The sequence below is a fragment of the Aythya marila genome (genome assembly GCF_965140915.1).
Source record: "Aythya marila genome assembly, chromosome: 31".
Taxonomy (NCBI): Eukaryota; Metazoa; Chordata; class Aves; order Anseriformes; family Anatidae; genus Aythya; species Aythya marila.
The window spans coordinates 208,585-219,553 of NC_139072.1; the positions used below are offsets into that span (position 1 = coordinate 208,585).

At 68.0% G+C, this 10,969-nt stretch overlaps 1 protein-coding gene across 1 annotated transcript; it reads right to left on the reverse strand.

Moving 5' to 3' along the window:
- Positions 1-474: 474 nt before the first annotated feature.
- On the reverse strand, positions 475-10,383 carry EXOC3L2 (exocyst complex component 3 like 2). Its single transcript, XM_082781597.1, has 12 exons — positions 10,250-10,383; positions 8,776-9,232; positions 7,257-7,902; positions 6,349-6,463; positions 5,664-5,774; positions 5,310-5,410; positions 4,972-5,079; positions 4,176-4,311; positions 3,501-3,623; positions 3,273-3,428; positions 3,058-3,179; positions 475-1,573 (listed from the first exon to the last, which is right to left on the reverse strand). Exons 2-12 carry the CDS (start codon positions 9,227-9,229, stop codon positions 1,315-1,317), a joined length of 2,331 nt encoding a protein of 776 aa, XP_082637723.1. The 5' UTR covers positions 9,230-9,232; positions 10,250-10,383; the 3' UTR covers positions 475-1,314.
- Between the last annotated feature and the right edge of the window lie 586 nt (positions 10,384-10,969).

A 10,969-nucleotide genomic window follows, 5' to 3' on the forward strand; every position in this document is an offset into this window, starting at 1 on the left:
CCAGCGCCAGGTCAGGGTGGGGTTGGATGGAGCAAGGCCAAGGTGACCCCGAGCCCTCGGTGTCCCACGTCCTCCCCCCACCCCATCCATTTCCAGCCACCCCGCTGGCTTCGGCCACCGCTCCTTGGGTTGTCCCCAAGCCACACTGGGGTCCCCGTCACCGCAGGACGAGGCCGCGGTGCCGGGAAGCGGTGTCCCCCCCCCCTCCTCCTCCTCCTTCTCCCTCCCTGCCCTTGCGGTGGCTTCCCGGCTTCCCGGCGAGGGACACGAGGGACACGAGGGACACGCGGCGCTTCCTTCCTCCCCACCCCTGCGGCGGCGGCGCACGGGGACGCGGCCTCACACGTGGCCCCAGCCCTGTGCATGCGGTGCCCCCCCCCCCCCGTACACCACGGGTGGGGGTCCCCGCGTCCCCTGTCCCCGCTTGTGCCACGTGCGAGGACCCCGGAGCGAGAGCAGAGCCGGGGCTGGCCTTAAATTACAGCTTTTATGGCTTTTTCTACAGGGGTCCCGCAGTGCCCAGAGTGAGCCCTGCACAGCAACGCACCCGGTTTTGGGGTGCGGCGCTCACCCGGCCTTAGGGTGCACCCAGTTTTTTTGGGGTGCTGCGCTCACCCGGCCTTAGGGCACTGCAACACCGCCAGGTTTGGGGTGCAGCAATGCAGCCGGCTCGGCAGTACAGAGAGGCACCCAGATTTGGGGTGAGTGTGCACCCAGTTTTGGGGTGTAGTGTTGCACCCAGCTTTGGGGTGTAGTGTTGTATCCAGCTTTGGGGTGCAACCTTGCACTCAGTTTTGGGTGCAGCACTGCACCCAGCTTTGGGGTGAGCATGCACCCAGCTTTGGATGCAGCATTACACCCAACTTTGGGGTGTAGTGTTGCATCCAGCTTTGGGGTGCAAGATTGCACCCAGGTCTGGGGCACAGCATTGCTCCCAGCTTTGGGGTGCAACGTTGCACCCAGCTTTGGATGCAGCATTACACCCAGCTTTGGGGTGAGCATGCACCCAGATTCGGGGTGAGCATGCACCCAGCTTTGGGGTGAGCATGCGCCCAGTTTTGGGGTGTAGTGTTGCATCCAGCACTGAACCCAGCTTTGGATGCAGCATTGCTCCCAGCTTTGGGGTGAGCATGCACCCAGCTTTGGGGTGTAGTGTTGCATCCAGCTTTGGGGCGCAACCTTGCACCCAGGCCTGGGGTGAGCGCGCACCCATCTCCGGAGCACAGCGTTGCACCCAGCTTCGGGGTGAGCGTGCGCCCAGCCGCGGCGCGCCGCCTCGCGCCCGGTTTCGGGGCGCAGCGCCCCGCAGCGGGGTCACAGGCGCGCCTCGGCCGGGCGCTCGGGGTGCGGGCGCCGCAGGCGGAGGCGGGAGAGGCGCGCCAGGCGCTGCAGGTCGAAGGGGAGGCAGCGCGCCTCGCGCGTCACGGCCAGCTCGGAGAAGAAGGCGCGCTCCCGGGGCAGCCCCGGCTCGCCCTCGCCCTGCTCCAGGTCCTTCACCACCCCGAGGATCTCCTGGCGCGCCGCCTGGCTCCGCAGCCCCCGCACGTCCAGCACCGCCGCCACGTGCTTCCTCCTGCGGGAACGAGGGGAGAGTGGTGAGAAGGGGGTGTGGGGTTTGGGGGGAGCACGGGATGGGTGTGGGGTGAGCGGGCACCCTGTTTTGGGGCGAGTGGGCACCCAGCTTTGGGGTGAGAATGCCCCCTATTTGGGGTGAGCACTGCACCAAGCTTGGGGTGAGTGGGCACCCTGTTTTGGGGTGAGTGGGCACCCAGATTGGGGTGAGTGGGCACCCAGATTGGAGTGAGTGGGCACCCAGATTGGGGTGAGCAGGCACCCAGCTTTGGGGTGAGAATACTCCCTATTTGGGGTGAGCACTGCACCTTGTTTTGGGGTGAGTGGGCACCCAGCTTTGGGGTGAGAATACCCCCTATTTGGGGGCGAGCACTGAACCAAGCTTGGGGTGAGTGGGCACCCAGATTGGGGAGAGTGGGCACCCAGCTTTGGGGTGAGAGTAGCCCCTATTTGGGGTGATCACTGCACCTTGTTTTAGGGTCAGGGGGCACCCCGCTTTGGGGTGAGCGTGCGCCCTGTGTCGGGCTGAGCGTGCAGCCAGCTCTGGGGCCAGCCCTCTTCCCAGCTCTAACTGGTCCCAGTTGAAGGCCTGACTGGAGCTATTTAAAGCTCGCCAGGCGCCGGAGCTTGGCCCCGCGCCCGGGGGTGTCCGGCCTCGTCCTGCAGAGCCCACGCGTGCCACCAGCCCCGAGGGTGGCCGAGGGTGACCCAGGGCCGGGGAGGGGACTTGGCGCGGGACGCGGCGGCGGCGGGCGGCCAGGAGGGACCGGCAGCGGGCGGGGGCTGCCGGGAAGGACAGAGGCGGCGTCCTGCCACCCGTGGGGACACCACGTCCTGCCCCGGTCCCTGCGGGGAGGTGGCGTCCTGCCTGGCCGTGCCACCTCGCTCCTGTGCCTGTGGGGACATGTGCCACCTCGCTCCCATCCCCATAGGGACACATGTGCCACCTCGCTCCCTTTCCTATAGGGACACACGTGCCACCATGTTCCCAGCCCCATGGGGACACACATGCCACCCTTCTTCTATCCCATGGGGACACAAGTGCCACCCTTCTTCTATCCCATGGGGATGCATGTGCCACCGTGCTCCCATCCCCATGGGGACACATGTGCCACCTCGCTCCCAACCCCATGGGGACACACATGCCACCACGCTCCCTTTCCCATAGGGACACACGTGCCACCATGTTCCCATCCCCATGGGGACACACATGCCACCCTTCTTCTATCCCATGGGGACACACGTGCCACCCCACTCCCATCCCCATGGGGACACACGTGCCACCCTTTTCTATCCCCATGGGGACACAAGTGCCACCCCACTCCCATCCCCATGGGGACATGCATGCCACCATGCTCCCACCCCCATGGGGACACAAGTGCCACCAGGCTCCATCCCCACGGGGTCAGGGTGTCCAGCGTGGCCGTGCCACCCCCTCCCGGGGACCGCTGCCCCCCCCTCCTCCCCTTGGGGACCACCACTCACCGGACATCGGGGAAGTCGCGCACCAGGACGCCCACCTCCATCTGCAGCGCCGCCGTGTCCTCCAGCACCAGCAGCTCCCGCAGCCGCGGCACCACCGAATCCAACCAGGGCGAGGCCGAATCCTGCCGGCACAGCAGTCTCAGCACCGCTTTTTGGGGTTGGCGCCACCCGTGGGTGCCGGGACGAGGGCGTCAGGGGGGGGTCCCGTTGCTCACCAAGCGGCCGAAGAGCTCGCGGAGCTGCCGGGCTTCGTCGCCCAGGCGGGCGGCCACGCGGGCGCGCATTTTGGCCGAGGTGCAGACCAGGCGCGCCTGCAGCAGCGGCCGCACGTACTCGATGAGCACCCGCCGGTGCATCTCGCTCACCAGCACCTGCGACGCACGGGATCAGCACCCACGGGTGCCGCCGGCACCCAGCCCGCCGCCGCCGGTGGTGGCACCCACCTGGTAGGGCTCGGGGCGCAGCGAGCGCAGCTTCTGGGTGAAGCTGGTGATGAGCATCACGATGGTGTCGAAGGCGTCCGAGCTCGTCAGCCACTTGCGCTTCATCAGCTTGTTGAAGTAGGGCTGGGCGAGGGGCAGGCACCCAGTGGGTGACACCCCGGCCTCGCCCCTCAACCCAGCACCCAAGGGTGGAGCCGTCGTCGTGGGCTTCACCTCAGCTCAGCACCCAACGGTGGCACCATCACCATGGGTTTCACCTTAACTCAGCACCCAACGGTGGCACCACCACCGTGGGTTTCAGCCTAGCTCAGCACCCAAGGGTGGCACCACCATCATGGGTTTAACTTCAAACCACGCACCCAAGGGTGGCACCATCATCATGGGTTTCACCTCAACCCAGCACCCAAGGGTGGCACCACCACCAGGGGCTTCATCCCAGCTCAGCACCCAATGGTGGCAACACCACCAGGGGCTTCACCTCAACTCAGCACCCAAGGGTGGTGCCATCACCAGGGGTTTCACCTCAACCCAGCACCCAAGGGTGGCACCACCACCATGCGTTTCACCTCAACCCAGCACCCAACAGATGGGCGCCATCACCACGGGCTTCGCCCCAGCTCAGCACCCAAGGGTGGGCACCCTGCCCGGCACCCAGGGGCACCACCCCCGCCTCACCTTGAGGTCCTCGAAGAGGCGCTGGGTGAGGACGTGGTTGCAGAGCCGTGTCACCTTGTCCAGGGTGGCGTGGGCTTGGCGCCGCGGCTCCTCGCCCTCCGGGTGCCCAAACTGTGCCAGGCGCTCGGCGAAGGCCCTGCCACGGGGCAGTCGGTGGGTGCTGAAGGGTGCCCCGGCACCCCGGGGACACCGGGGACACCAGGGATCCCCGAGCACCCTGGGGAGCCCAAGCACCCTGGGGACACCAAGCACCCTGGGGACACCAGGGACCTCCAGCACCCAAAGGACCCCAAGCACCCTGGGGACCTCAAGCTCCCCAGGGACACCCAGCACCCTGGGCACACCAGGGACCCCCCCAAGCACCCTGGAGACACCAGGGACCCCTAGCACCCAAAGGACCCCCAGCACTCTAGGGACACCAGGGACCCCTAGCACCCAAAGGACCCCCAGCACCCTGAGGACCTCAAGCTCCCCAGGGACACCCAGCACCCCAAGCACCCCAGGGACCTCAGGAACCAGAATCCCCCAAGCACCCCAAAGACCCCTGGGCACACCAGGGACCCCCCCAAGCACCCAGGAGACACCAGGGACCTCCAGCACCCAAAGGACCCCCAGCACTCTAGGGACACCAGGGACCTCCAAGCACCCCAAGGACCCCAAATCCCCCTGGGACCCCAAACACCCCAGGGACCCCTAAGGACCCCAAGTCCCCCAGGGACCCCCAAGCACCCTGGAGCCACCAGGGACCCCCAGCACCCCAAGGACCCCAAGGACCCAGTGCCCGGGGTGCCCTCACCTGAAGGGGGGGCAGCAGTTGACCAGGGCGATGGCCCGGCCGGTGGCACCGTCAGGGGGGGTGGCTTCGCCGGGGGCCTCCAGGAACCGCTCCACCTTCCGCTGGAAACTGTGGCACCCACGGGAGTCACCCACGGTGGCACCCTGGGGACCCTGGGGACCTCATGCTCATCCAGTGCCCCCTGTCCCCCACGTGTCCCCCACACCCACCCCAGCTCTGCCCCGCGTCCCTGCACCTGTCCCCGGTTCCTCACCTCGCCGTGCCCATCTGCTGTCCCCCCATGTCCCCTCCCCCTGTCCCCACGCCTGTCCCATGCCACCCCGTGTCCCCGTGCCCACCTGTGCAGGAAGGCCACCAGCACGCCCAGCAGGCTGTGGGCCATCTCCATGCCGAATTCGGGGGTGATCTGGGGGGCTCGGTCCACGTGCGCCCGCAGCAGCTGTGGGCATGGGGACACCGCTGGGGACGGGGACGTGGCCACCACCCCGGTGTCCCCTGGGGTGCCAGCCACCACCCCAATGTCCCCTAGGGTGCCAGCCACCACCCCAATGTCCCTCCACGTCCCCCGTGCTCCCTACGACCTGGTGTCCCCGGCACCTTGTGGGACACCCAGGCAGCCCCTCGGGGGCGAGGGGGGCACCCTGCAGGGCACCAGGTCCCCAAGGGGTTGGGGACAGGGGACAGAGCCGTACCCCGGTGACACGGGTGGCCAGTCCCTCCTGCAGGTCATCGCTGGAAGCCTCCTCGGCCCACGTGTCCTCGCTGAGCTGCAGCTCCTGCGCCACCGCCACCTCCACCTTGGCCTGGGGACCGGGGACGCGTGGGGACACCGGGCACGGGGACAGGGGGGCGCAGGGCCACTGCCTGCCCCCGGCCTTGGGACTTGTTGTGGTGCACGTCCCAGTGCCCAAATTGGTGCCGTCCCAGTGCCCATCGTGGTTGTCCCCATGCCCATCCCAGTGCCACCCCAGTGCCCGTCCCAGTGCCACCCCACTGCCCATTGTGGTTGTCCCCATGCCCATCCCAGTGCCACCCCACTGCCCATTGTGGTTGTCCCCATGCCCATCCCAGTGCCATCCCAGTGCCCGTCCCAGTGCCACCCCACTGCCCATTGTGGCTGTCCCCATGCCCATCCCAGTGCCACCCCAGTGCCCATTGTGTCTGTCCCCATACTGGTCCCAGTGCCACCCCAGTGTCCATTGTGTCTGTCCCCATGCCCATCCCAGTGCCACCCCAGTGCCGATCCCAGTGCCAACCATTTCCATCCCCATGCCCATCCCAGTGCCACCCCAGTGCACCTCACGAGCCCACCCCAGTGCCACCAGTGCCTTCCCCAGTGCCACCCCAGTGCCCACCCCGTCCCCACCGGGGCCGTACCTTGACGGCGGCGATGCAGGACCTCTCGAGGCCCCGTTGGGTCTCGGGGGGCAGGAGGGGTCCCAGTGCCTGTGCCTGCAGCAGGGCCCCGATTTCGGGGTGCCCCAGCACCTCCCTGCGGGCACAGAGCCCTCAGAGCACCCCCCCGGGGGGGCATCGCAGCACCCGGTGTCACCCACCCACCACCCTGGGGACAGCCCCGGGGGCGCGCAGAGGGACAGGGGGGTGGCATCGGGTGCCCGGTGGGGTGGGGTGGGGGGCATGGGTGACGGGGGGTGCCCAGAGGGTGAAGGGAATGGGTGCTGAGGGGTCCCAGGGGTGGCACCGGGTGACCATGTGTCAAGGGGAGAGGTGCCATAGGGTCCCATGGGTGGCATCGGGTGACAGTGGGTGCTTGGTGTGCCAAGGGATGGGCACCACGGGGTCCCATGGGTGCCAGTGGGTGCCTGGTGTGCCAAGGGGATGGGCACCACGGGGTCCCACGGGTGCCAGTGGGCACCCAGTGTGCCAAGGGGCCACACACCATGAGGTCCCATGGGTGCCAGTGGGCACCCAGCATGCTGAGGGGATGGGCACCAGGGGGTCCCATGGGTGCCAGTAGGTGCCTAGTGTGCCAAGGGGACAAGAACCGTGGGGTCCCATGGGGGGTACTGGGGTCATTGGAGGGGGGTTCATCCCACTGGGTGTGGGAGGCACCCATGGGTGCTGCAGACCCGGCAGCCAGGAGGTCCAGCTGGGTGCTCGGCATCCCCCATGGCCCCATCCCAATGTTCCCTGTCCCTTTGTCCCCAGTGTGCCAAGGGGACGGGCACCACGGGGTCCCACGGGTGCCAGTGGGCACCCAGCGTGCCAAGAGGACGGGCACCACGGGGGTCCCATGGGTGCCACCAGCATCCCGCGCGCCTCACCTGGGGTAGGCGTTGCTGTGCCAGTCGAGCAGCAGGTAGAGGTCGGGCACGGCCAGGGGCCGCTGCGCCAGGGCTCCCAGCTGCTGCGCCAGCGCCCGGTGGTACCCGCGGGCGTAGACCCCGAAGGCGCCGTACTCGGCGGGGTAGGCGGGGGCCACGTGGCACCGCACGGCCCCCAGGTCGGCCACCAGCCGGCCGGCCAACGCCGCCAGCCTCGCGCCCAGCCCGGCGGCCGGTGCCACTTGCGCCAAGCGCTCGCCCGCCGCTCGCCCCACGGCCTCCTGCCAGCGGCGCCGCAGGGCGCGCGGGCGCCCCGGGGTGCCCGGCGGGTGCCGGCGGTCGGCCGCCTCCTCCTGCTCCAGCACCCGCACCACCAAACGCAGGGGTGGGTAAGGGCGGCCGGCCGGCACCGCTTCGCCCACCACCGCCCAGAGCTGAGCCAGCAGCGCCTCGTACAGCAGGGCCACGTCCCGCGCCTGCCGCCCCGCCGCGGGGACCGGGGACGGTGGGGACGGTGACGCCCCTGTCACCGCTGCTGCTGTTGCTGCTGCTGCTGCTGCCGCCACGCACTCGGCCTCCAGCGCGATGATCTGCTCGTCCGCCGCCACCAGCTCGCGGCGCTGGATCAGCTCCAGGATCTCCAGCACTGGGGGGGGTTTGGGGGCATTGGAGGGGATGTAGGGGGGTATTGGGGTCATTGGAGGGGGGTTGGGGTCATTGGAGGAGGGTTTGGGGTCATTGGAGGGGGGGTTGGGGTCATTGGTTTGGGCTTTGGGGTCACTGGAGAGGGGTTTGGGGGGTTTGGGGATGTTGGAGGGGGGTTTGGGGGCATTGGAGGGGGGTTTGGGGTCATTGGAGGGGATGTAGGGGGGTACTGGGGTCATTGGAGGGGGTTTGGGGTCATTGGTTTGGAGTTTGGGGTCGTTGGAGGGGATGTAGGGGGGTACTGGGGTCATTGGAGGGGGGGTTGAGGTCATTGGTTTGGGGGGTTTGGGGGTGTTGGAGGGAGGTTTGGGGGTGTTGGAAGGGGGTTTGGGGTCATTGGAGGGGGGTTCATCCCACTGGGTATGGGAGGCACCCATGGGTGCTGCAGACCCAGCAGCCAGGAGGTCCAGCTGGGTGCTCTGTCCCCCCCATAGCCCCATCCCAATGTTCCCCCTCCCCATGTCCCCATCCCCACATCCCCACGTCCCCTAATCCCATGTCCCCATCCCCCTGTCCCCATCCCAATTTCCTTAACCCCATGTCCCCCATCCCTGTGTCCCAACGTCCCCCATCCCAATGTCCCCCATCCTCACATCCCCATCCCAATGTCCCCTAATCCCATGTCCCCATCCCCATGTCCCCATCCCAACGTCCCCTAATCCCACGTCCCCATCCCAATGTCCCCCATCCCCACGTCCCCATCCCAATGTCCCCTAATCCCACGTCCCCATCCCACTGTCCCCACGTCCCCACATCCCCCCCCACCTCTCCCCCACCCTCTTACCCCCACCCCCTCTCCCCCATCCCCGCTCACCCGACAGCGGCTCCTTGGCCTTGCTGCGCGCCTCCTGCCTCCGTCCCACACCGTCCCCGTCCCCGTCGGGGACCCCGTCGGGTTCGGGTGACCCCGGCGAGCGCTCGGCCAGGGACGCCCGGCGTCCCTTTGTCCCCAGGGCCAGCCGCAGCAGCGAGCTGCGTTTGGGGACCGGCCGCTCGGTCAGGGTCTCCACGCTGGCTTTGCGCCTCCCCGGCAGCCTCCGCAGGAGCCCGAAATCCTCCGAGCGCCGCCGCAGCCCCCGGGCGCGACCCCCGTCCCCGTCGCCGTCCCCGTCCCCGTTTTTGGGACCGGGGCGGCGAGCGCGGCCGAAGGGTGCCAGCCCCACCAGGCGCTCCAGGGTGGCCCGGCGCCGGTAGCGGCTCTCGGGGCTGGCGGCGAAGGGGTCGCCATCCTCCTCCTCCTCCTTGGGGGCTTTCTTCAGCAGAGGCATGGCCTGCGGGCGGCACGGCAGCGGGGTGGCACCGGGGCACCCCGACGGAGCACCCCCATGGGTGCAATCTGGAGACCCCTCTGTGCAACCCCGTCGTGCAACCCCGTTGTGCACACTGCTCTGTGCAACCCCTCGGTGCAAACACACCGTGCAACGCCTCCGTGCAACCTCTCTCAGTGCAATCCTGCAATGCACTCCCCTCTGTGCAACCCCTCCGTGCACCCCGTTGTGCACACTGGTCAGTGCAACCCCTCCGTGCAACCTCTCTCAATGCAATCCTGCCATGCACAACACTTTGTGCAACCCCTCCATGCAACCTCTCCATGCAACCCTGCCATGCATTCCCCTCTGTGCAACCCCTCCGTGCAACTTTGCCATGCACACTGCTCCGTGCAACCCCTATGTGCAAGCACACCATGCACAACACTCTCTGCAACCCCTCTGTGCAACCCCTCCGTGCAACCCCTCTGTGCACACTGCTCTGTGCACAACACTCTGTGCAACCCCTCCGTGCAACCTCTCCGTGCAACCTCTCCATGCACACCACTCTGTGCAACCCCTCTGTGCAACCCCTCCGTGCAACCCCTCTGTGAGCGTGCAACTGCTCCGTGCAAGCCCACGAGTGCCACCCCCACGAGCGTGCCACTGCTCCGTGCACCCCCTCCACGCAAACCCAGCCGTGCACCCGCTCCGCGCACCCCCCCGTCCCCCGTGCAAACCCCCTCGTGCAACTCCCGTGCGCGTGCAACTGCTTCGTGCAACCCCCCCCCATCGTGCAAACCCCATCCACGCACCCCCCCCCCCGGGGGCGTGCAACCTCCTCGTGCAAACCCATCCGTGCAAACCCCCCCCCGAGCACGCAACCCCCCCATGTGCGTGCAAACCGCTCCGTGCAACCCCCCCAGGAGCGTGCAAGCCCCCCAGGAGCGTGCAAGCCCCCCCGGAGCGTGCAACCCCATCCGTGCAACCCCCCCCCGGAGTGTGCACCCCCCCCCCCCCCCCCCCCGTTACCCCTCGCACCCCCTCGGTCGCTCCCCGCCGAGCCGCCGCCGCCGCCGGTCCCCGCGGAGCAGCGGGCGCGGGGCCGGGGGTTTCCTGAGGAAGCGCCGCCCCCCCCCCGCCGCCGCCCCCGCCCGGGGCAGGGTCAGCCCCGGTTCCGCTGGCACCGGGAGAAGTGGGGGGGGGGGGGGACGGGGGGGGGGACGGGGAAGGAGGGGGGGGGATGGGGGGGGGCGGGGGAAAAGGGGGGAGGATGCGGGGAGGGACGCGTGGGACCCCTGGACCCAAATGTGCGCAATGGCCCCGTGTCCCCATGTCCCATGTCCCATATCCCCATGCCCCCATATCCTCATGTCCCATGTCCCCATATCCCATGTCCCTATATCCCGTGTCCCCATATCCCCTATCCCCATGTCCCATGTCCCCATATCCCCATATCCCATACCCCATGTCCCAATGTCCCCATATCCCATATCCCCTATCCCCATATCCCATGTCCCCATATCCCATATCCCCTATCCCCATATCCCATGTCCCCATATCCCATATCCCACGCCCCCATGTCCCCATGTCCCATGTCCCTGATCCCCTATCCCCATATCCCATACCCCATGTCCCATATCCCCTATCCCCATATCCCCATATCCCATGCCCCATATCCCATATCCCATATCCCCATATCCCATATCCCATGCCCCATATCCCATATCCCATATCCCCTTGTCCCCATGTCCCATATCC

Excerpts from the sequence above, each read along its gene's own strand:
- EXOC3L2 (XM_082781597.1), bottom strand. The coding sequence starts at position 9,229 with ATGCCTCTGCTGAAGAAAGCCCCCAAGGAGGAGGAGGAGGATGGCGAC. Across the intron at positions 3,180-3,272 it reads GCGAGCTCTTCGGCCGCTTG|GATTCGGCCTCGCCCTGGTT; the intron begins GTGAGCAACGGG and ends CTGTGCCGGCAG. Across the intron at positions 1,574-3,057 it reads CGCGACTTCCCCGATGTCCG|GAGGAAGCACGTGGCGGCGG; the intron begins GTGAGTGGTGGT and ends TCGTTCCCGCAG.